The following is a 26,269-nucleotide window of genomic DNA, read 5'->3' on the forward strand; positions in this document are numbered from 1 at the left end:
GGGTTTTAAGAAGTGCCAGCGGTGTGCACGCCCGATTTCCCTTTCGGACCCACACAACTGGTGCCTACAGTGCTTGGGTCCGGAACATCGGGCTGACACCTGCACCCGCTGCGCGACTCTCCAAAAACGCACACTTAAAAATAGACAAATCCAGCAGAATCTCCTCTTCGGCACCGGTTCTGCTATGGATCCGACCCCGACGTCGACGGCACCGCCGAAATCGGCACCGTCAACATCGACACCACCTGATCCTTCTGCGGGGTCGATAGCGCCAGGTAAGCCGGCTAAGAAGCCTTCCACTTCCCTCGAGCGCCCTCCTGCCACGGCGGTGACACCGGTCCTTCCGACGTCCCGCAAGTCCCGTAAGCGCTCCGCTCCGATAACGGTGAGTGCCTCTTCATCGGCCTCCTCATCACCGGAGCGTAGAGCGGCACCTATGGTACCGAAGAAAAGTAAAACGGTACCGGTGCCCCCATTGGAGGACCGTATCTCGGCCATCCTCCAGACCAAACTGCAGGACCACCTACAGCACCAGCTTCAGGAACTGCTTCCAACCCTGCTGGCACCACTCCTTCCGGTACCGGTCCGGCCCGAGCATCGCACCACTACGCCAGTGGCCACCCCCTCGGTACTGATGAACACTTCGATGCCGGTCTTATCGGCACAGCCTACACTCCAGACCTGCGCGGCGGAGGACCCCTCCCGGCCCCAGGATCGACATCAATCGTCTCGGGACCGGGATCGGCACCACTCCTCCCGGGACAGAGATCGGCACCGGTCTTCATCTCCCGGCACCGTATCCATGAGATCTGGCAAGTCCCTTTCTAAAACCCGCCATGCTGAGCCGGCCATCAGGGACCCTGACTTATGGGAGCAATCCCCACTCGGTACCGAGGAGGATGCCTCTTCCACTGATGAGGAACCCTCCATGGCTGAATCCACCTCCAAACCCGAGCAGTCCTCATTTACGAAATTCCTCCGGGAGATGTCTGGGGCTCTCTCCATCCCACTTGAGTCCGACTCCAAGAAGTCCCAGGCCTTTCTAGAAGCCTTGGACTTCGATCAACCCCCCAAGGAGTTTCTCAAACTCCCCGTCCATGATATTCTACGGGAGACGTTTTATAAAAATTTGGAGAATCCCCTTACTGTTCCAGGTGCCCCTAAGAAACTGGACAGTTTATACCGGGTCATCCCTATCCCAGGATTTGATAAACCCCAGTTGCCACATGAGAGCCTCCTGGTAGAATCCACTCTCAAAAAATCTCATGGTTCCAGTGTCTATGCCTCCACCCCTCCTGGCAGAGAGGGTAAAACAATGGACAAATTTGGAAAGCGCCTGTACCAGAATGCCATGCTGGCTAGCAGAGCCAACAATTACTCATTTCATTTTTCTTTTTACATGAAATATCTGGTACAACAACTTTCTGCTCTGCAAAAGTATATCCCTGAACGCAAGGTTCCATTGTTTCAGCAACAAATTTCCACCCTTCTTCAGCTTAGGAAATTCATGGTACGCTCGATCTATGACTCCTTCGAGCTTTCCTCCCGAGCCTCTGCTCTGGCAGTGGCCATGCGACACCTTGCCTGGCTGAGGGTATCTGACCTTGATGTGAACCACCAGGACCGCCTTGCCAACGCGCCCTGTCTTGGTGATGAACTTTTTGGGGAGTCTCTGGATACCACGACACAAAAACTTTCGGCTCATGAGACGAGATGGGACACCCTCATTAAGCCTAAAAAGAAGACTCCGCCAACACGACCATACAGACCTCAGTCCTCTTACCAACGTCGTTTTTCTGCTAGGCCACTTAATCCTCCTCAACAGCAGTCTCGTCGGCCTCGCCAACAACAACAACAACACACTCAGGCTCGCTCGCAATCTCACCAGACAGCCAAGCCTCTCCCTCAAACTAAGCCTCCTCAGCCCTTTTGACTCTTTCTCCAGGGCATAGCCAGTCTCCAACCCTCGCTGCCTCTGCCTCAACCTATCGGGGGCCGCCTCACCATCTTTCTACGACGCTGGGAGGCCATCACATCAGACCTGTGGGTTCTAAACATCATCCGTCACGGATACTCACTAAGGTTCCAGACTCTTCCTGCAGACCATCCTCCCGTAGAGTCTGCTTCTCACTCCTCCCAAACTCCACTCCTCCTCAGGGAGGTCCAATCCCTCCTCCTTCTCAATGCCATCGAAGAAGTTCCACCAGACCAAAGAGGTCAGGGTTTTTATTCCCGCTACTTCTTGGTACCCAAGAAAACAGGGGATCTTCGTCCTATCCTCGACCTCAGGAACCTCAACAAGTGTTTGGTCAAGGAAAAGTTCAGGATGCTCTCCCTTGCCACACTTTATCCTCTTCTGTCTCAACACGACTGGCTATGTTCCCTGGACCTCAAGGAGGCCTACACTCACATCCCAATCCATCAGGCTTCACGTCGCTACCTCAGATTCCAGATACTGAATCACCACTATCAGTACAAAGTGCTACCCTTTGGTCTCGCATCATCACCCAGGGTGTTCACCAAGTGCCTGATTGTGGTAGCGGCCTGTCTCAGGTCCCACAACCTACAAGTGTTCCCCTACTTGGACGATTGGTTGGTGAAAGCAACAACCTCTCCACTTGTGCTGCAATCAACTCACCACACCATCTCATTCCTCCATCTCTTGGGGTTCGAGATCAATTATCCCAAGTCGCATCTGCTTCCCACGCAGCGCCTTCAGTTCATCGGAGCACTCCTCGATACCAACTTCATGAGAGCGTTCCTTCCGGCCGACCGGCACCGGACACTGCTTCACCTCTATCGACAGGTGCTCCTCCAACCATCCATCCCTGCTCGCCAGATGATGATTCTTCTGGGTCACATGGCCTCGACAGTCCATGTAGTTCCTCTGGCGCGACTCCATCTGAGGATACCACAATGGACCCTCGCCAACCAATGGTCACAGACCAGGGATCCTCTTTCTCATCCCATCTCTGTGACATCGTCTCTTCAGCGATCTCTTCAATGGTGGTTGAACTCCTCAAATCTTTCCAGGGGCCTCCTTTTTCATCCGCCCCCTCATTCCATGATCATCACCACAGATGCCTCCCCCTATGCATGGGGAGCTCACATAGGGGATTTACGCACCCAGGGACTCTGGACCCCTCAGGAGCGTCAACATCACATCAATTTCCTGGAACTCAGAGCCATGTTTTATGCTCTCAAGGCCTTCCAGCACCTTCTCTATCCTCAGGTTCTTCTCCTGTGCACGGACAATCAGGTCGCCATGTACTACATCAACAAGCAAGGCGGCACGGGATCTCGTCTCCTTTGTCAGGAGGCCCTCCGAATTTGGACCTGGGCCACAGCCCACAATCTTTATCTCAAAGCGGTCTATATCCAGGGCGAACAGAACTCCCTGGCCGACCAGCTCAGCCGCATCCTTCAACCTCACGAGTGGACCCTGGATCCTCCCACTCTCCACTCCATCTTTGCTCGCTGGGGCACTCCGCAGGTGGACCTCTTTGCAGCTCCTCACAACCATCAGCTGCCCCAGTTCTGCTCCAGACTCTTCTCTCCACATCGTCTGGCCCCGGATGCATTCCTTCTCGACTGGACGGATCGGTTCCTCTATGCCTTCCCTCCACTTCCTCTGATGTTGCGGACCCTGTTCAAACTCCGCAAGGACAGAGCCACCATGATTCTCATCGCCCCTCGGTGGCCCAGGCAACACTGGTTCTCCCTCCTACTTCAACTCAGCTCCAGGGAGCCCATTCCTCTTCCTGTATTTCCTTCTCTGCTTACGCAGCAACATCAGTCTCTGCTACATCCCAATCTGTCTTCCCTCCACCTGACAGCTTGGTTTCTCTCGGGCTGACCTCTCCAGAAAACCTGTCTCAGCCTGTCCGTCGCATTTTGGATGCCTCCAGGAAACCCTCCACACTCCAATGTTACCATCAGAAATGGACCCGGTTCTCCTCTTGGTGCCTCCTGCATCATCACAATCCCACCTCATTGGCGGTGGAAACTGTACTGGACTATTTGCTCTCTCTGTCTAACGCTGGTCTCAAGTCTACCTCGATCAGAGTCCACCTCAGTGCCATCACTGCTTTTCACGAGCCTATCCTTGGAAAACCCCTCATGGCTCATCCTCTGGTTTCCCGGTTCATGAGAGGCCTCTTCAATATCAAACCACCTCTTCAGCCTCCCCCGGTCGTCTGGGACCTCAATGTGGTTTTGTCAGCCCTCATGAAACCCCCCTTTTTGCCTCTTGCTACTACCTCGCTCAAATTTCTCACATGGAAGGTGCTTTTCCTCATTGCCATCACCTCTGCCAGGAGGGTTAGTGAGCTACATGCACTGGTCGCCGATCCACCGTTCACTGTTTTTCACCATGACAAGGTGGTTCTGCGTACCCATCCTAAATTCCTTCCTAAGGTGGTTTCAGCCTTTCACCTCAACCAGTCCATCGTACTACCGATCTTCTTCCCAAAACCCCATTCTCATCCTGGGGAACAGGCTCTTCACACGCTGGATTGTAAGCGTGCCCTGGCGTACTACCTTGACCGTACCAGGGCTCACCGCTCCTCTCCTCAACTTTTTCTGACCTTCGATCCTAACCGTCTGGGTCACCCTGTATCTAAACGAACGCTGTCCAATTGGCTTGCTGCCTGTATTGCGTTCTGTTATGCTCGGGCCGGCCTGTCGCTGGAAGGTGCTGTCACGGCCCATAAAGTCAGGGCTATGGCTGCTTCTGTGGCTTTCCTCCGTTCCACGCCTATTGAGGAAATCTGCAAGGCGGCCACTTGGTCTTCAGTTCACACATTCACTACTCACTACTGTCTGGATGCCTTCTCCAGACGGGATGGGCACTTTGGTCAATCTGTGTTACAAAATTTATTTTCCTAATGGCCAACCATCCCTCCTCCCTCTCTGTTAGCTTAGAGGTCACCCATACGTTAAGAATATGCTGCCTGCTTGTCCTGGGATAAAGCACAGTTACTTACCGTAACAGGTGTTATCCAGGGACAGCAGGCAGATATTCTTACGACCCACCCACCTCCCCGGGTTGGCTTCTTAGCTGGCTTATCCTAACTGGAGACCACGCACTCCTCCGTCGGGCGGGAAGGCACTAGCGCATGCGCGGTGCGGCCAACTAGAACTTTCTAGTTAAAAAGGTCCGTACCGGGGCTCCGTCGGTGACGTCACCCATACGTTAAGAATATCTGCCTGCTGTCCCTGGATAACACCTGTTACGGTAAGTAACTGTGCTATTCAAAATACAGCGGTTAGACTACTTTGTGGACTGAAGAAGTTTGATCATGTGACACCTTCCTATCGACTTTTACACTGGCTACCGATGGAGGCATGTGTGAAATTCAAGTTTGGTTGTTTTTGCTTCAAGGTACTCTATGGCTTAGCCCCTAAATACATAAGACTTTTTCTCTTTCTCAACCAACAGACACAAGCGAAGCTCGCATCTGAACTTCGTTTTTCCACCGGTTAGAGGTTGTAAATTTAAAAGTCATCATCAACATCTTCTCGCACATCAAGCAGCATTATGAGGTAAAGACCTTGAACAATTGCTTGTGCCTACTACCTATGGAGAATTCAGGAAACGCCTGAAAACACATCTATTCCTGAAATACTTAGGAAACCAACCTATTCAATCTTAGTCCTTAACAACCGAGCGCAAGAACCACCTATCGCTAAATCTGTACTTTGTTTATTCATTCAATCTGTAACTTTGTTTATTCAATCAATCTGTAACATTTCTTTTTTTTTTATTATTTATTTATAGAATTTTATAATATTACCAAGCATATACATCTTGTACAGTAAAGTGAGATCAAACAACATACTGAACTAAATTTCCAAAATTAAGATATACCACAATCATAATTAAGTTTGAAAATAAAAATAGATAAATAAAGTAATAATGATCTAGTTGATCACACACTAGTCCTCCATATATTGGATCCAAGATTTAAAGAGTAGGACAAATATAAATCAAATTAATTAAAAGAAAATCCATGTCTTACTACAGTGCGGGGAGCTAACCTTCCATGGGCGCTGTTATTCCTTTCTCAAGACGTTTCGCTGAGAGAAAACTAATCAGTTGAGACGGCTCTGTAAAAATATACTTCAATGATAAATATCTAACCACACATTTACATGGATATCTCAGAAAGAAAATACCCCCTATTTGAGTCACTCCAGGTTTTAGAAGTAGAAATTCTTTCCTTCTCTTTTGAGTCTCTCTAGAGACATCAGGGAAAATCTGAATATGATGTCCCAGGAAGTCTTTGGACCTATTTTTAAAGAAAAGTTTTAATATCCAATCCTTGTCTGGAGCCAAAGTGACAGACAACAAGAGAGTGGCTGGGACAGCCAATTCTCTATCTGATTGTTCCAGTATTGCGGAAATGTCCAATGATCTCTCCTGGGATTCCTCAATTTTTCCTTCTTCTTTGAATTGGGGCTTGGCAGGAAGATAATACACTCTTGTAAGAGGAGGTAAGGAGCTTTCAGGAATTTCCAATAATCTGTAACATTTCTAATCATTGTAAACCGCATAGAACTTCATGGTCCTGCGGTATATAAACTGTTATTATTATTATTATTATTAATGCAAGGAGCCTAAGGAACAAAGTGGGGGAACTAGAAGTCATGGCCAAAACTGAGAACCTAGACATCATTGGGGTCTCCGAAACATGGTGGAATGAAGAAAACAAATGGGACATAGCACTTCCGGGGTACAGACTCTATTGTGAGGACAGGTCAGAAAGGAGGAGGAATAGTTCTATACATAAAAGAAAGCATACACTCGATGACCAACAAATTGGAATCGCTATGGGTTAAAATACCGGGAAGGAAAGGGCCCAAGATAAAGATGGGCCTGTACTATCGTCCACCAGGGCAAAACGAAACTACCGATGAAGAAATGGAAGCCGAGATGAAACGGGATTGTAAAAAACAGTAACACAATCATTATGGGAGACTTCAACTATCCCGGAATAGACTGGATCCTTGGAAACTCAAAATGCGCTAGGGAGACTGGATTCCTGGAAACTATACAGGACTGCTTCATGGATCAGTTTGTCAGAGAACCGACGAGAGGAAATGCCACTCTGGATCTAATCCTTAATGGGCTAAGAGGACCTGCAAAGGACGTGGAAATAGTGGGTCCGTTGGAAACAGCGATCATAACATGATCAAGTTCAAAGTTGAAGTAGGAATACCGAAGGAAAAGAGAACCACAGCGACAACTTTTAACTTCAATAAAGGAAACTATGAAGCAATGAGGGTAATGGTAAGGAAGAAACTCAGGAACAACACAAAGAAATACTGTAGAGCAAGCCTGGTCTTTATTCAAGGACACGGTAAGCGAGGGGCAAAATCGGTATATCCCCAGATTCAGAAAAGGGTGCAAAAAGAGTCAAACAAAAGACCCTGCGTGGATAACTAAAGAAGTGAAGAAAGCGATAGGGGATAAGAAGAATTCATTCAAGAAATGGAAAAAGGGCAAAACCGAGGAGAACTGGAAAGAACACAGGAAGTATCAAAAAGAATGTCACCTTGTGGTTAGAAAAGCAAAAAGAGAATATGAAGAGAGGCTAGCCAGGGAAGCACAAAATTTCAAACCGTTCTTCAGATATGTTAAAGGGAAGCAGGTGGGAGGTGGGACCGCTGGATGACAGAGATAGGAAGGGAGTGGTGAAGGAGGAGAAAGAAATGGCGGAAAGACTAAACATGTTCTTTTCGTCAGTATTTACAAAAGAAGACACATCCAACATACCAGAACCTGAACAAATCTTCAAAGGAGACCAAGCAGAGAAATTAACATCCATGAAAGTAAGCCTTGAGGACGTACACAGGCAGATAGAAAAATTAAAAACTGACAAATCACTGGGCCCGGACGTAATCCACCCTAAAGTATTGAAAGAACTAAAGGAGGAAATAGCGGAACTACTACAGCAGGTTTGTAATCTATCCCTGAAAACAGGCGTGATCCCGGAGGATTGAAAGATAGCCAATGTTACGCCCATCTTTAAAAAGGGATCGAGAGGTGGCCCAGGGAACTACAGACCGGTAAGTCTGACCTCGGTTCCATGGAAAATGGCGGAAATGCTGATAAAAGATAGCATTGAGGAGCATCTAGAGAGGCATAAACTTACAAAAACAAGCCAACATGGCTTCTGCAAGGGAATATCGTACCTGACGAACTTATTGCACTTCTTTGAAGGAATTAACAGACGGATGGACAAAGGGGACCCCATAGACATTGTATACTTAGACTTCCAAAAAGCCTTTGACAAGGTAACCCATGAACGCCTACTTCGGAAACTAAAGAACCATGGGGTGGAAGGAGACGTACACAGATGGATCAGGAATTGGTTGGCGGGCAGAAAGCAGAGGGTAGGAGTGAAGGGCCACTACTCGGACTGGAGGAAGGTCACGAGTGGTGTTTCGCAGGGATCGGTGCTTGGACCGCTGCTATTCAATGTATTTATAAATGATCTAGAAATGGGGACGAAGAGCGAAGTAATAAAATTCGCAGATGACACCAAGCTATTTAATGGGGCTAGGACTAAAGAGGAATGCAAAGTTTTACAAAGGGACCTAAACAAACTAGGGGAGTGGGCGACAAGATGGCAGATGAAGTTCAATGTAGAGAAATGTAAAGTCTTACACGTAGGAAACAGAAACCCGAGGTACAGCTACACGATGGTAGGGCTGTTATTGAGTGAGAGTTCCCAAGAAAGGGACTTGAGGGATAATAGTGGACATGACAATGAAGCCGTCGGCACAATGCGCATCGGCTGCTAAGAATGCAAATAGAATGCTAGGAATAATCAAGAAGGGTATTACAAGCAGAACGAAAGAAGTTATCCTGCCGTTGTATCGGGCGATGGTGCACCCGCATCTGGAGTACTGCGTCCAATATTGGCCACCATACCTAAAGAAGGATATGGCGATACTCGAGAGGGTTCAGAAGAGAGCGACACGTTTGATAAAAGGTATGGAAAACCTTTCATATGCTGAAAGATTAGAGAAACGGTTTTTTTTCGCTGGAGAAGCAGAGACTTAGAGGGGATATGATAGAGACTTATAAGATCACAAAGGGCATAGAGAGAGTGGAGAGGGACAGATTCTTCAAACTTTGGACAACTACAAAAACGAGAGGGCATTCCAAATGCATTCCAATGCTAAGAAGTTCTTCTTCAACCAACGGGTGGTGGACACCTGGAACACGCTTCCAGATGGAGTGATAGGATAGGGTAAGGCATTGGAGTTCAAGAAGGGATTGGACAATTTTCTGAAGGAAAAGGGGATAGAAGGGTATAGATAGAGGGCTACTATACAGGTCCTGGACCTGATGGGCATGATGGACCTCAGGTCTGACCCAGCAGATGCTCAGCTTATGTTCTTATGTCTGGTTTCTGCTTTCTTCATCTCCTCATTGAATTCCTTCTATCCATTGTCTGCCTTCTCTCTGCCAGTTCCCTTCAGCAGCATCTTCTCCCCCTCCCTCTATTCCCCATTTCCCTTCAGCAGTGTCTTTTCCCCAGTCTCCTCTTTCTCTTCCCCATTTCCTATCAGCATCATCTCCCCACTCTCTCTTCCCCATTTCCCTACAGCAGCATCTTCTCCCCTCTTTCTCTTCCCCATTTCCCTTCAGGGTCTTCTCCCCAGTCCCCACTCTCTCTTCCCCATTTCCCTTCGGCATCTGTTCCTCTCCTTCACCCCTCCCTCTAGCACCCTTCGCGCTTCCTGCCTCTGATTGCGGGACCCGGATGCATTAGTCAAGCTGCCAGCTGAGGCAGTAAAGCCTCCAGCTTCCTCCGGTGAAAGACGTCGCCAGACCCGTTGCAGCTTTTTGAATGGGTGAAGAGGATCTTCCTGCAGCAGCTCCCAGCACCCACACGACTTGGTCTGCCCCTGTACAACCCTCGCTCCACATCCCTATCGGTCATGGTCTGGCACTGGGCTGCAGTGGCTCAGGCAGCTGCGGTTGGGCTCTCCCCAGTGGCTCCGGGCTGTTCAGATCCTCCTCAGAGCAGCTGGTGTTCTCCAAGCTCTCTGCCTCTGACTCGGGGCCCTCCAACACCAGCAATGCTTTGCTGGTCTCCTCGGCCGGACAAGGATAATCCAAAGAAACAGGCAGCGGGTCCTTCACACTCCATAGCTCCAGGGCCCCCAACTTCAGCTCTAGGCTGGGTCCGGGGTGTAGTGCACAGCGGTGTCGGGCACAAACCCAGCCTCGGCCTCCTCTCCCCCTTCCAAGCGCAACGCGGAAAAACATCAGCTGCGCCCGAGAGCCTGGGCTAGGAAAGGGAAACGCTGAGCAGCAGAAGCTCCCCATCCCCTAACAGGTGGCTCAGGGCCCGGTACGTGACAGCTTCAGAATCCCGGAGCTCTGCGGGTTGCATCGGCTTCATGGAAGGGAGGGAGGAAAGTACACATCGCCATGGCGGGCTGGTTTAAAACACTAAACGGGCCGGATATGGCCCGCGGGCCGTAGTTTGCCCATGTCTGGTCTAGTATATTTTTGAGATGTGGAGCCAGAAGTGTGAGACCTTATTTCGTTCATATCTTCCATAGCAGACTTCTGGAGTTCTTGCAGGATGGCCTTCCTTAAGGTACAGATGATGGCGTTAGCAATGTTATGAAGGCTTGGTATATGGCAAAGGATTGGCATTGTATCCAGATGTGCTGTGGTTCTTGATAGGAGTAAAGATCATTCTGTAGCGCCTGGTAGACTGGTATAGTCCTTACGAGGGTAAAATACCTCACTGCTACCAGCAGGTGGAGACTGAGAACAAACTTGTATATTAGGATAGACTCCCCCCTAGCAATGCAGTCTATCTCAGTCTCCAGTAGCAGGTGGTAAGACTAATTTGGCTCCCCTCTTAGTACTGTTGGAATTTGTTTTGGACTCCTGGGTCCCCCTTTTGTGACAGACGGAGCTGGGGTGGGTCCTGTTTGGGGATCCGTCCAACCTCGGGGGTGTTAAATCCGTTGGGTCTCTAGCTGGGTCCCTTACCTCACCTTAAATGTTTTCATGGCACATTATAAAATTGCAAAACCAACAAAAATTTAAATTTGAGAGTTAGTTATTTAAGGTTCTTTAAGCTATGTATGGGTAGTTGTAACAATGGTGAAACTAAAGTAGATAGAATAGAATTGCTAATCAATGCGATGGATGTGCTTGTTTTTGAGTGCAAATAAATCAAAACACAGCTTGATAATCAACAAGCAAACTTGCATTTCATCATCCACCATCTATTTAATTTCTGTCAGAGCTGAAAATCCAAGTTTGCAAAGATTAGAAGATGGTAACAAAGCCTTGATTGCTTTGTTGCTTAAGTTAAGATAACTGCTGCATAAAAAAAACCCTATAATTACTTGCCATTAGTTTTCAAGGTCCAGTCACATCAAAGAATCATGCTGTCTGGGCGGTTGTATCTTTACGCACACAGACACTCATAACATTGACAGATTCATGCGTATGCAACATACATGTCATCTATTCTAGGAGAGAATGACATGGGGACAAATTTTTTCCTGTCCCCGTGGGAGCTCATTTTCTTGTCCTGGCGAGTTTTTTTCCTGTCCCTGTCCCATTCCTGCAAACTCTGTCCTCATCTGCACAAGCCTCAAACACTTTAAAATCATAAGTGTTTGAGGCTTGTGCAGTTAAGGCAGAGCTTACAGGAATGAGACATGGACAGCGACAAAACTCACGGCCTGGGATGGACAAATTGAGTTCCTGCAGGGAAGGGGACAAATTTGTCTCCGTGTCATTCTCTATATTCTAGTGTATACTTATGAAGGGAATTTTTTAAAATAAAGTAAAATTCTGGAATCTTTCATGGCACACAGTTTGAGAGAGACTGGTTTAGGCTGTCAATCTGCTTTTTTATGGAAATACAGTGGTACCTTGGTTTACGAGCATAATTCATTCCAGAAGCATGCTCGTAAACCAGAATACTCGTATATCAAAGCGAGTTTCCCCATAGGAACTTGATACGTTCCCACCCACCCACCCCCGAGGCCAGTGGCACTGCTCTACCCCCCCCCCCCCGAGAACCGTCATTGCTCCCCCTGTTCATGAAGGGCCCCCCGTGTGATCCACCCTCCCCCCCCCGTGATGCGGCATCCCCCGCTCGTGTCGCACCCCCCTCCCCCCCCCCCCGTTGCGATCTGGCATTCCCCAGCACCCACCCGAACACACTGCGTACCCCCATCTGGCACCAGCACCGGCACCAATGCACAGGACATGTGGTGCTGGTGCCCGAAGATCTGCATCTTCTTGTTTGCTGGGCCTTAAGCACTGCGCATGCTCAAGGCCTTTGAGTTCACGCTCTCTCCGAGATTCTCGGAGATCTCCGTACTGGCTAGCTGAACACTACACAGGTCATTTATAGGTTCACTGAGATGTCAGAAGTTCCCAGTCTCCATCTGCTAGTAGGAGTGCATATACAAGCATTTGGACTAATCTGGAGGAACTAAAAGACAATTAGCAGGTAAGATCTAATTTCTCTTCCTGGATTGTGTTTTGCATCCCATCACTTCCTGTGAGGACTTTTCTATAAAACTCTTATTTCTTTGTTACTACTGCTTTCTCTGTTCCTGTCTGTATCTCCATATTGTAGTCTAAGCATTTATATTTTAGGTTTTTAAACTCATTTCATAGTGATGCTGAAGAACCTTAAGCCTACCTTTCTTTGGCTCTGAACATATTAGCAAGAAAAACAGGCTTTTTTTTTTTTTTTGCAACGTTTATTAGGTTCTTGACACACAAGCAAGTAGTCCTGTCTTTGTGCATTGGCATACAGTAGAATTGTCTCTTTCCCTTCTCTATCTTCCCCATTTTTCTTTACTTCTCTGCCATTCTTTAAACTAGTGTCTTAGGAGGAATGAGCATTAATTAGTTTGTTTTTGTGGTGCTTTTCCCTTTGCAGGCAACAAAAGAGCAGATCAGTACAGACTTAAAGCGTGAGCTTATGTACCAACTGGACCAGGATCAGAGTCTGCAGCAGGTAGGCTGGGGCCTTTTTTTTTTTTTTGGGGGGGGGGGGGGCGAAGTGTAAGATCTCCATGCTTTTCTTGCAGTTACTGATTTGAAACCTCTATAGTGTGATGGCTTCAACAATCCTGTGTCTTAAAGGCTAAAATTAAGAATCAAGAGTCTCACAGGACTGTTTCTACAAGTTTTACTTTCACAACTCTTTGTAGTACAATAGAAGATGAAAAGAATTATATAAAAGGGATCGAGAATGTCTTGGTGCAAAATAATTATTTCAAAATTTAAATAAAATAGGACAAATCTTAATGTGGGTAAAACTGGTAAAAAGACAAGGTTTGAAAAAGGACCAAATCCGACTTGAGGTTCCAGAGAAGTAAGGTCCCAAAAGAATTTTTGGTTTCTGTGGGAGAAGGCAGTCTAGTTAACCAGTTAATAATAATAATAATAATTTTATTCTTATATACCACCATACCGAAAAAGTTCTAGGCGGTTCACAACAAGGTGAGCTAATACATGGGATACAGATAAAATACAAATTAGAATAATGGACTTAAAAACAGCTAAAGACAGAAAGCATTTACAATATAATGCAGAAAATACCGGCACTGTTCCCTTCAAACTACTTCTCTATAATGTACTTTTACAATTTCTCAAACTGGCCCCACCCCAAAATACTATTTCCTTACACAAACCTTCTCATCCCCCCAAGAAAAAGCCCTGTAAGTGTACCATCACATCCTCAAAAACTACCCCCTACAACTGCTCCATCACCCCACAGACTGCACTCGTTCCTTGCACAACTATCCCTCTGTAAACTGCCCTAGCTATACTTCCATACATGCCCCCCCCCCACAGATTATGACTGCATCCCTCGCTGTTATGTACTGCATTTAAGTTATTCGCGTATGTTTCTTTTTTTGTTTGTTTCTACCATGAACTTTTTAACTGAATTGTATTGCTTTCTGTTACTGTGTATACTGCTAGATAATGTCTGTAACCATGGACAGGGTTAGATTAAGACATTGACAAGTTGGGAACATAATTAGGGTTGAAAGTTTAGAGGATGTCAGATGTACTCAGAACTCAGGAGATTAAAATTGCAACTGTCTGGCTTTTTTCAGGATTCTACTGGTTTTTATATTCATGTCCAGAAGCTTGGATGGCTAACATATCTGAACATTTTTCAGAGTTGAAACACTTTGTAGATCTCCAATTCTCCCTTGTGAGAGTGAGTCTTCCCCTTCCTGCTTCTTGGATAACTAGCAACAGAGACTCTGGGTAGGATCCAGCCAACAGAATAGCACTGAAAGGTTCTTCTAGGCACAGAAAGGGAGGCGGTGAATTGGAGCAAGTTAATGTACTGTAGAGTTAAAGATTCTGCATGTTGTGACATTAGGAAACAAAATGAAGCTGACTCTCAAATAGAAAAGCAGTTCAAACAGCTACAGCTTACAAAAAACGCTTAACAGTAATTTTGGGATTGAATGTTTCAAAAAGTCCTCTCTGCTCCTCTCTTGATCACAGACACACAGAGAACCAACATATACAAGTGCAAATAAACATACATGCATTAATATACCTATATGCATATACATACCGGTCCATATAGCGAGACATACTTTTAGAGGAATAGGAAATAATTCCACGAGCCATGCTCTGCATACTTTCCCAGTTTATCTGTAGCATTTTTTTCTGTAAAGTGCAGGACATTAAGGGGGCAAGTTTTAAACTATTTTCCAAACAAAGGCTGGTTGGCACTTGTTTGGTTGATAATTCCTCACACAGACTAGATTGTATTTTTTTCCACTGTGAGAATGGACTATAAAAATTTTTCCTCACAATTTGAGCTGCTACCACCTTGGCATATGCTCATAAATATGAGCAGAACATGAATCATCTGAATTGGCACTGTCTGTTTCAGATAAAGCATGCAAGCCCAGTCACTAAGGATCAGATAAATCAGAACCATGGTCCAACCCCTGCGGAGTTCCCCAACCCTATCACCTACACTATTCAATATATACATAGTTTCCCTCAGCTACTACCTAGATAATCTTGGCATAATTTCATACAACTACGCAGATGACATCACTATTCTCCTCCCCTTCAACCAACCAGAATCTGTCATGGCAAGCACAATACACAGAACCCTCGAATCAGTTGCAATGTGGATGACAGAGCACAAATTAAAACTTAACCCTGACAAAACAAATTTCATCCTACTAGAAAACGACAAAACTCCAACATTAACTAATCTTGTAATAAATTTGTTCTCATATCCAATACAACCTACTCTAAAATTGCATGGAATCACAATTGACAGAAGCTGCAACATGCAACCCCAAATTAACAAAATAATAAAGGCATCGTTAATGACCATGAAAAATCCGAACATTCTTCGAAAAGAAGCAATTCCTACTATTGGTACAATCTCTTATCCTTGGGATGATGGACTACTTCAACATACTACACCTACCATGTCCCGCGACCATGATGAAGCAACTGCAGACAGTGCAGAATACAGCCCTGAGACTTGTCTATTTACTAAAAAAATATGACCATATCACAGAGGCATACCATGACTCACACTGGCTTCCAATAGAAGTGAGAGTGCACTTCAAATTCTACTGCTTACTTTACAAGGCTATCAACGGAGAAAGCCCAACCTACTGGAATAATCGACTAAATCAATCCTCCTCAACCAGACACAGAAGAACCCATTCACTATTCTCTTACCCATCATCCAAAAATGCCAAATGAAAAAACTTTATGACAACCTAATAGCCTCCAAAGCAGCTAAGCTGGACAGACAATTCACCACTCTGTTAACTACAACCACAAACTACAAAATCTTCAAGAAAGATATTAAAACCATACTCTTCAAAAAACACATAAAACCTATCCAGCACAACCAATCCCAACCCAACATCCAGCATTCTCTATACCCTTAGTACTCTCTAATATTCTTCTATTTACCAAACATTATCTAAAACCCCATAATTCACCCTATTCTTATCTCCTAAAGACTTCTACTTCCCGCTGGTAACCTTAAATGTTTTATCTCATCGCTTATTCTATTACTTCAAATTTGGAATGTAATTCTTGTTTTAGTTTGGATGTAATCCGCCTTGAACCGCAAGGTAATGGCGGAATAGAAATCACTAATGTAATGTAATGTAATAAATAGGTTGAATGCTAGGAAGAGCTACAGCTTGGGGTAAAGGACTGCTTGGAACATAGGAGCCAGTTCTGTGGGTGTGTACTGGTGCTGCTCGTTTCAGGGGAAAATTATTCAATTCGGCCTATTGAATTGATTTTTCAATTTGATTTACTTTTCCTGCCCAATAGATGTTTTTTCCAAACATTCTGGTGGGTTTATTTTGTAGCCTCTTCACCCACATAGCCCACTTTGCCCTCTCCAGCCTTATACCGGCGCTGTAAACAGAAAGACTTTTCCTCTCTCTGATAAGTCCTAGCTCATGCTTACTGTCTAACACCAGCTCTGGCAGGATGCACATTTCAGATCTGACATATTGTAATCACAAAATAGAAAATAGAATTATTTTTCTACCTTTTGTTGTCTGGTCATTTTATTATTCAAATCATGTTGGGACCAGGATCTGATTTCTTTTTGTTTTCTATTAACTCACTCACCAGGGTCTCTTGTCCATTTGACGTTTTCTTCTTTCTCCATGCTCATTTTCCATCTCAACCTTCCCTTCTCTCTCTTCCATCTCTACCTTCCCTTCCACTGCCATATCCAACATTTTTGTTTCTTTCTCTTTTTCTCTTTGCCTTGTGCCCTGGATCAAATGTCTCTATTCCCTTCCATGCAGCATATCTCCCTTCCTCCCCTCCATTATCTTATGCACCATCTCTCCCTGCTCTCTACCTCTATGTCCAACATTTCTCCTTCTCTCTTCTCCATGCATATGTCTATCCCCTTTACCATATGCAGGACATCTTCCTATCACTCCATTCTACCTCTGTTGCATCTCTTCCTTCCTTTCCTACATCCCATCTCCACCAATTCTTCTTCTCTCCTCTCCTTTCTCCCCCCCCTCCTCCCCACCCAGGCAGCGGCTTCCTCCTTCCTATCCTCCTGTTAAGCAGCTTGCCATCCCTCCTTCTGACTGATTCCCACCCCCATCCCCCTTTGGGCCTCCTAAAATAGCAGTGGCAGTGACCGGCTTGGCAGAGGTGAACAGGCTTATCCTGGCCTACCTCGCTGGGACTTTCCCTCATCTGTGTCACTGATGACGTGGCAGAAGGAAGTCTCTTTGCATGAATGTAGTTACTTCTACCTGCATGGTTCTGCCAAGGTTGCCAAGTGTTCAGCTTACCAGAGCAGGGAAACCTTGTTCACACATGAATACATCTCGGCTGAGTACAGGCTGAATGGGGAGGACGACAGCAGGCTATCATGGGATTCCAAATGTGCATCCAGCAAACCTTCCAAGAAGATTCTTGGCTTTAGAAGATAAATCTGTGTCTTAGGAGCCATTGGTGACATCACTTTCAGTGTGTCTGCATTATCTTGCTGTCCCCCTAACATGTAAACATTTTCTGCATGGGATTTATTTTTATAGAAGTTCATTTACCACGTTAAAATAAAAAAAACAAAAACCTAAAGGCAAAATCATTAAGCAAATGTGATTGATTTAAACATCAGTTGAATGCCTGTGTTCCTGTTCTGAGCTTTCCTATTCTTACCGAGTTTGTTAGCTGTGTTTTGTTAACAGGTAAAAAAAGTACTTTCTGGTACGATTAACTGCTCTCTCTTATTTTCAGATCTTGCATGAGCGTGAGATGCTACCTGTAAAGACATTTGAAAATGAGATTCTTAATGCAATTCATCATAATCCTGTCGTCATCATCCGGGGAGCTACAGGATGCGGTAAAACCACACAGGTCCCACAGTACATTCTTGATGAGCATATTCACAATGACCGTGGTGCTGAATGCAACATTGTAGTAACACAGGTGAGGACTCCCAGTGTGCCTGTCAGCAGAATTTACAATTGATTGAGCAGTAGCTTCTGCCAACTGTGCCACATCCATCTGTCTTATTTGTGTTTATAAAATTGTACATACTATATTCCTAAGCCAAACTAGGGAGTGAAGGAGCAGCTAAATATTGGCCTCGTCAGTAGTCTTATATTCCGCTATTTTTCAATTCAGATTTAGAGCAGATTACAAGAAGAAGAACCGAGTACATTTGCTTAAAAATTGCACAAAGAGATAAAATATCAAAAATAATATATATCAAAAAAGTTAATGTATTTTTCGCTCCATAAGATGCATTTTTCCCACCCCCAAAAAGGGAGTGGAAAACGGGGTGCATCTTATGGAGCGAATACACCTGCCCCCCCCCCCCCCTCCCCGGCATTCTGCTGCTGCTTGTCACCCCCCCTGGCGTTCTGCTGCTGCTCGTTGCTCCCCCCTTCCAGCTTTCTGATGCTTATGGCTCACCCCCCCGCCACTGCTGGTGCTGCTTGCCGCCCTCTTATCTGCTCGCTACTGCAGGAAAGGAAGAGAAGGGCCGGCGGTGTGCAATCAGGCCCATAAGTCTTGCCCCGATGTCAATTCTGATGTCGGAGAGAAGGTCCTGGACCTTATCACCAACTTCAGAATTTATGTCGGGGGAAAGCTTGTGGGCCTGATTGCACACCGCCGGCCCTTCCCTTTGTGAAGTTGCGGCAGCAGTGGGTGAGCGGCGGACCAGGGAGAAGGAGGAATTGGCGAGGAAGGCAGGCAGGCTTCGGTGCGGCATGGAGGGAGAAAGGACAAAGGCTGGAAGGCAGTGAGGGGTAGGGGGCAAGAACTCTGGACATAGGAAGGAAGGAGGGAGGAAATAGAAAGAGACAATTGTTGGGCCCGAGGAAGTAATTTCCAGATCATTTATAAATAAGTTAAATAGCACTGGTCCTAGTACAGACCCCTGTGGCACTCTACTGTTTACTCTTCTCCATTAAGAAAAATGACCATTTAACCCTACCCTCTGTTTTCTATCCGATAACTAGTTCCTAATCCACAACTGAACTTTGCACCTATCCCAAGACACTTCAGGCTTCTTAAGTGTAAAGGAAGACTGTTCCACGTCTATGATAAGAAAACAATCATACCAGTTGACTCTTTCTAAGTACTCTAAAAACATTTGGAAGCTGAAATTTAAAATTTCAATTGCTCCATGTAGTAATAAAATTAGCTGGGATACATAAGAGATGTTAATTGTTTTGGAGCATTACCATATAAAGCCTTATGTACTAGATATGATACTTTAAAACGTATTCCTGTATCGATTGACAAAGTACTTGAAAACTGGATTGTGACAAGATAGATCTTATAACTCTCAGTTGTTGAAGATGAAGAAAAAATTTTTTTTGAGAGAGTTTTCTTATATGATTTAACTCTAAATTAGAATCCAGGATTACACTTAAAGATTCTAAATGTATTATCTATTCTCAAAATGTCATCAAATATTAACTTCATGCATACAGATACTCTCGTAATTTCCAAAACCAATAAGTTTTGTCTTAGCTGCTATTCTTTAGCACTCTCCAGACCAGTAGAGGTTAATCTTTACGAATGGGTATATATCCAATCATGACCAGCAGGTGGAGACTGAAAACAAAACTTTGGGACAGTATATACTATCCTCCCTTCTCTATTTCCCTCAGTCTTCTTTCAGTCTCCAGCAGGTGTTGATGTGATCTGTACCCATCTCCCTTGGTAGGGCTGTTGGAATTTGTTTAGGGGGTTTATTGTCCCTGTTTTTGGCCGGACGGAGCTTGGACGGACTCTGTTTGGGGGTTCGTCCGACCTCGGGGGTGTCAAACCCGGCGGGTCTCGAGCGGGGTCCCTCCCCCCACTTCCTCCACCTCCCCATATTTTTTTAGAGGAGCCTCAGCAGTAAGCCTTGCCCCCTAAATCAAGCAAGGCATATTGCTTCGAGAGCCTGTGGAGTCTGTTCTGTAAAAAAAAAAAAAAATCCTGAGGTAGTGCTAGTCTGGAGGGTTGTTTCCCTTTAAGAAAACTGTATTTTACTGTATTTTTTCAACTAACCGGCACTTTTTTACAGCTAGGTCGCGTATGGAGCAATGAGCACTTCTAAAGGGAAAAAGTGCTCATTGTGCTCCAGACGCGAGGCACTCGCGGCCGGCCTGTGCAAGCGGTGTTCAGGCCGGTGTGGTGGAGGAGCTCCATCGGCAGTGGCTGCAGGCGCCCAGAGCTCCCCGCCGATGGTGCCTCGCGAGTCGGCAGGGAACGGTGGGGAAGCCCGGTCTTCTCCGTCCGCCCACGGAGGGATTCCCCGAGCCGCCGACGGTCGGGTTTTGGAGAATTCCCTCTCAGCTGATATTTTGACAGCTAATGCCGGCTTGCCTGCTTTAGCGGCTGAGACTGTTCAGGTTTCTCAGCCGCTACAGGCTATGGAGGGAGCTTTTTTGGCGGGAAAACCGCCATCTTCTCTGTCTGGCCCCTCCATTTTGTCTTCCACCTCAGGTGACCTTCCCCCTGTTTTGACTATGCAGGGGCAGGTTTCTGCTGGGTCCCCTGCTGTGGCAGGGAGTCCCTTGGGACCCTCGGGGGGTTTTTCTCTTGATTTCTTTTTTTCTTTATGCAGAGCCTATTTTCAGGCGGCTGGGGGTCCCAGTTGCGCCCAGGGGGTTTCGGGGGGGTGGGGTTTCCTCCGCGCTCCCTGCTTCTTTGCCTCTCTCGTCTGGCGTGACGTCCCCTCCGCCGCCTCCCTTGTCCAAGCGTCTGCGGGTGTCGTGGGACGAGGATTTGTGGTCGGAGGAACGTGTCGGTCTGGAGGAGGATCTGGACCCTTCTGAGGAATTCCAGGACCCTCTGGAGGGGACGGAAGCTGGCGGCGGGTTGTCGGGTTTCCCGTTCTCCAGTGACGAGGCGTCCGTGGTGCGCCTTTTTCAGAGAGATGAGCTGCCTGACCTTATTCAACAGGTTTCTTCGGTTTTGCGTTTTGAGGACGCGCCGCCGGAGACTCCGCGTGTGGGGGACCCTCTGTTACGGGGGATCCGTTCCGTTTCCCGCTCTTTTCCTATGCATCAGGATATTCGGAATATTATTCTGGAGCAGTGGAAAACGCCGGAGACGCCTTTTCGGCTGGCGCGCAGCATGGCTCGCCTGTATCCCATTCCTGAAGGGGATCGGGCTACGTTAGCTTCGCCAGTCGTGGATGCGGTGGTCTCGGCAATTTCCAAGCGGCATACCGTGCCTGTTGAGGGCGGTTCTGCCTTGCGGGACTCTGAGGAGCGCAAGTTGGAGAACATCCTTAAGCAAAATTTTCAGGTCTCGGCCTTTGGGGTCCAGGCGGCTATTTGTGGGGGACTGGTCGCTCGCGCCGTGTTTCGGTGGGCGGAGCGTGTCTTGGATCGAGAGTCTGATGACTGGTCTCTGGTGGATCAGGAGGTAGCGAAGATTGAGATGGCTGCCTCCTTCCTCTCAGATGCTCTATATGACTTGGTGCGGATCTCGGCTAAGTCTATGGCTTTTGGCGTGGCCGCAAGGCGTGTGTTGTGGCTGCGCGCTTGGGCGGCGGATGCTGCGTCCAAAGCTAAGCTTACTAAATTTCCCTTTCGGGGGTCGTTTTTATTTGGAGAGGACTTGGATAAGTTGATTCAGACTCTGTCGGACTCGAAAGTCCCCGTCTGCCGGAGGACCGTGCCCGCCCTGCGTCTCGGGGTGGTGCGGCCCGGGGGGCGTTTGCGGGAATTTCGCAAGTATCGCCCTGGGCGTGGGGCTGCTTCTTTCCAGTCTCCGGGGTTTTCCCGGGGTCGGTTCTTCCAGCGCATGCAGCCCTTTCGGGGGGCCCGTCGGGGGGCAGGGAATCCCTCCGCCGGTTCCCCCGCTTCCCGTCCTGCACAATGACGCCTTGCCGGCGCCCCCTTTGGTTCCGGTGGGGGCCCGGCTGCGCGACTTTTTCCCCAAATGGGCCGAGATCACGTCCGATCAGTGGGTCCTGGAGGTGGTGCGGGATGGTTATGCCCTGGAGTTCGCCCGCCCTCTGCCGGACTTTTTCCTCGCTTCTCCATGTCAGACTCCTGGGAAGACGCAGGCTTTTCGCCAGACCCTTCAGCGCTTGCTAGATCTCAGGGCAGTTGTTCCAGTGCCCCCTCCGGAGTGGGGCACGGGCAGGTACTCCATTTATTTTGTGGTGCCCAAGAAGGAGGGGACCTTTCGGCCCATCCTCGATTTGAAAGGGGTCAACAGGGCTCTCAAGATTCCCTCTTTCCGTATGGAAACTCTGCGGTCGGTCATTCTGGCGGTTCAGCCGGGGGAGTTTCTCACTTCACTCGATCTGACGGAGGCCTACTTGCATGTTCCCATTCGGGCCTCTCATCAGCGTTTCCTGCGCTTTGCGATCTTGGGTCGGCACTATCAGTTCTGTGCGCTTCCCTTTGGGCTGGCCACGGCTCCCCGGACGTTCACCAAGGTGATGGTGGTAGTCGCGGCAGCCTTGCGGTCGGAGGGCATCCTGGTTCACCCCTACCTGGACGACTGGTTAATTCGGGCAAAATCGTTGCAGGAAAGCTCCCGGGTTACGGCTCGGGTGGTGGAGTTTCTCCGGTCGCTGGGCTGGGTGGTCAACCTTTCCAAGAGCCGGTTGGTCCCGGCTCAGCGTCTGGAGTACCTAGGGGTGCTGTTCGACACCTCCTTGGGGAAGGTCTTCCTCCCAGAGGCCCGGGTGAGCAAATTGCAATCTCAGATTCGCCTGCTTTTGGCGTCCCGGTGTCCTCGGGCGCGAGATTTCCTCCAGGTTTTGGGGTCGATGGAGGCGTCCCTGGACGTGGTGAGGTGGGCGTGGGCCCACATGCGTCCTCTCCAGTATGCTCTGCTCCGGAGGTGGTCTCCCCAGAGGCATGGGATGGATGTTCCGGTTCCCCTGCGAGGCTTGGCGCGCTGCAGTCTGCGTTGGTGGCTCCAGACCCCTCACCTAGTTCAGGGGGTGGGTCTGGATCTTCCGCAGTGGACGGTGCTCCTTACGGATGCGAGTCTCCTGGGTTGGGGGGCTCAGTGTCTGGGTCACTCAGCTCAGGGTACCTGGTCCGCGGAGGAGGCCTCCTGGTCGATCAACGTGTTGGAGACCAGAGCGGTCCGGCTGGCGCTGTTGGCTTTCCACTCCCTTTTGTTGGGCAAGTCGGTCAGAGTCCTGTCGGACAATGCCACGGCGGTGGCTTATGTCAATCGTCAGGGGGGCACCAAGAGCACTCAGGTGGCGCAGGAGGCGGCTCGGCTCATGGTTTGGGCGGAGTTGCATCTTCTGGACCTCTCGGCCTCTCACATTGCCGGGGTAGAAAACGTTCAGGCAGACTTCCTCAGTCGTCACTTCTTGGATCCGGGAGAGTGGTGTCTCGGCGCCGGGGCGTTTCAGTTGATAGTGCGGGCTTGGGGGCAGCCCCTGATGGATCTGATGGCCACAAGTGGCAACGCCAAAGTACCCCGCTTCTTCAGTCGTCGCAGGGATGGTCTGGCCGAGGGTCTGGATGCTCTGGTCCAACCGTGGCCAACGGAGGGGCTGTTGTATGTGTTCCCTCCTTGGCCATTGGTGGGCAGAGTACTGCTTCGCATTGTTCGCCACCCGGGGCTGGTGGTTTTGGTGGCTCCGGATTGGCCTCGTCGTCCGTGGTATGCGGATCTGGTGAGGCATCTGGTGGCGGATCCTCTTCCTCTGCCTCTCGTGTGCGATCTTCTGACGCAGGGTCCCATTCCCATGTTCGACCCGTCTCCCTTTTGTCTTACGGCTTGGCTCTTGAAAGGGGCCGCCTGAGTAAGAAGGGATATTCAGATAAGGTGATCTCTAAACTTTTGGGGTCCCGGAGGCTTTCTACCTCTCGGGCTTATGTGCGGGTTTGGCGTCTTTTTGAGGAATGGTGCCGGGCGCGGGGAGTGGTCTCTTTTCGCGCTTCTCTGCCTAACATTCTAGAGTTCTTGCAGGATGGCCTGGATAGAGGCCTGGCTTGGTCTTCTCTCCGGGTTCAACTGGCGGCGCTGTCGGCTTTTCGAGGGCTGGTGTCAGGTCAGCGTTTGTCGGCCATTCCTGATGTGATTCGTTTTCTTCGGGCGGCCAAGTTGCTCAGGCCTCCCATACGGCCCTCGATTCCTTCTTGGGATCTCAATCTGGTTCTCTCGGTTCTGGTGCGCCCGCCTTTCGAGCCGTTGGATGGCTGTTCTTTGAAGGACCTTACACTGAAGTCGGTCTTTTTGGTGGCCATTACTTCCGCTAGGCGGGTTTCTGAGCTACAGGCTTTCTCTTGTAGGGCTCCCTTCCTGGAATTTTCGAGGGAGCGGGTTGTTTTGCGGCCTGTTCCTTCCTTTCTGCCGAAAGTCGTTTCTCCTTTTCATGTCAATCAATCGGTGGTCCTCCCAGTCTTGGGTAGTCGGGAGGGTTCTTCTGAGCAACGGCAGCTGCGCAAGTTGGATGTCGGTCGGGTCCTCCACGCTTTTGTGCAGCGGACCCGGGATTTTCGGAGCTCCGATCATCTCTTTGTCCTTCTGGCGGGTCCTCGTCAGGGGGCTGGAGCTTCTAAGGCTACTATTGCGCGCTGGATCAAGGAGACGATTGCTTCCGCTTATCTTCTGAGTCAGAAGCCGGTTCCGGAGTTTCTCAAGGCTCATTCCACTCGGGGTCAGGCGGCTTCTTGGGCTGAGTCGTCGCTCGTGCCTCCGGTGGATATTTGTAAGGCTGCGGTTTGGTCCTCCTTGCATTCATTTGTTAGGCATTATCGGGTAGATGTTCAGGCGCGTCGGGACGCGGTGTTCGGTGAGCGTGTTCTGGTATCGGCCCTTCGGGGGTCCCGCCTGTGAGAGGGACTGCTTTGGTACGTCCCATTCGTAAAGATTAACCTCTACTGGTCTGGAGAGTGCTAAAGAAGGAGAAATTAGGTTCTTACCTGCTAATTTACTTTCTTTTAGCTTCTCCAGACCAGTAGAGGTCCCCACCCTGTCTGTTGTTGTTGTTGTTGGGGCTGTTTCGCGGGCAGTTTTTGTTTTTTGCTGCGGGTTCTAGTATTTTTCTAGGGCCGGGGAGAATTAAAGAACAGCGGCTGTGGCTCGGCTGGCTTAGCTGGCGAGCTGTGGGGACATTTTCCTTTGGGTATTTCTCCTCTGCATTTTCCAACAGCATTTGGGTATGTTATTTGTTACTCCTGTTCGGAGTATTGTTTTCTTTCTGTTTTCCAGTTCTTGGTTCTGCTTGGCTATTCGGCAGACTGAGGGAAATAGAGAAGGGAGGATAGTATATACTGTCCCAAAGTTTTGTTTTCAGTCTCCACCTGCTGGTCATGATTGAATATATACCCATTCGTAAAGATTAACCTCTACTGGTCTGGAGAAGCTAAAAGAAAGTAAATTAGCAGGTAAGAACCTAATTTCTCCTTCTATATTAAAAAGTGTTTTGGGTTGGTTTATTTTTTTTTTGGGGGGGGGGGGAATCCAATCCTCTATAATAAAACCCTAAGTACGCATGCACACTTACAAGGCCGTGATCTCTGCCACCATAATGTGTGCTTCCGTGGCCGTGTTCCATTCGCGCTGCGTGCGGCTATTTGTGACGCATGTCGCACGCGGCGGTTTCAACAGTGTCTCCTGCGGGTGCTGCAAGACGTCGGGCTGTCGGAAGAGATGTTTAGTTGCAGCGGTTTCAATGGCGGTTTGTCTCCTGTGGGTTCTGAAAGATGTCGGGCTGTCAGAAGAGAGAGTTAGTTGTTGATGAGCTGGTAAGAATTACATGATGTGCTACTGCTCCACAGGGAAGTTGAGGGGGAGAGGGAAAGGGGGCTGCTTTGGGGGAGGGGTGTGCTGGGGGGCAGACAGCAATCTTGGTTTGTTCTGGGAGGAAACAGAAGGGGGCCACGGAGAGACAGCCAGGTATGGTGCAACAGAGAGACACAGGCAGGTAGGGTGCCAGGGAGAGAGACAGACAGAAAGAAAGACAGACAGCGGCCAAGGAGAGAGAAAGAAAGAATGACAGACAGGGGGCCAGAGAGACAGACAAAGAAAAAAAAACCAGACAGACAGACAGATAGCGGCCAAGGAGAGAGAGAGAAAGAAAGATAGACAGACAGGGTGGCCAGGGAGAGACTGAAACAGAATGATAGACAGACAGGGGGCCACAGAGACAGACAGACAGCCAGCGGTGAAAGAGAGAGAGACAAAGAAACCCCCACTCCCCAGACAGACAGCGGCCTAGGAGAGAAAGAGAAAGAAAGACAGACAGACAGGGGGCCAGGGAGAGAC

The 26,269-nt window shown here is 48.4% G+C and overlaps 1 protein-coding gene across 2 annotated transcripts in view; it reads left to right on the plus strand.

Moving 5' to 3' along the window:
- DHX9 (DExH-box helicase 9) overlaps positions 1-26,269 on the plus strand; it is a 287,744-nt gene that overhangs the window by 77,473 nt on the left and 184,002 nt on the right. For both annotated transcript variants that reach the window (XM_033916167.1, XM_033916168.1), the window contains 2 exons: positions 12,948-13,025; positions 17,804-17,995. In XM_033916167.1, the coding sequence (XP_033772058.1) occupies positions 12,948-13,025; positions 17,804-17,995 (270 nt within the window). The remainder of the gene's footprint in view (positions 1-12,947; positions 13,026-17,803; positions 17,996-26,269) is intronic.

Source organism: Geotrypetes seraphini, chromosome 12 (genome assembly GCF_902459505.1).
Source record: "Geotrypetes seraphini chromosome 12, aGeoSer1.1, whole genome shotgun sequence".
Taxonomy (NCBI): Eukaryota; Metazoa; Chordata; class Amphibia; order Gymnophiona; family Dermophiidae; genus Geotrypetes; species Geotrypetes seraphini.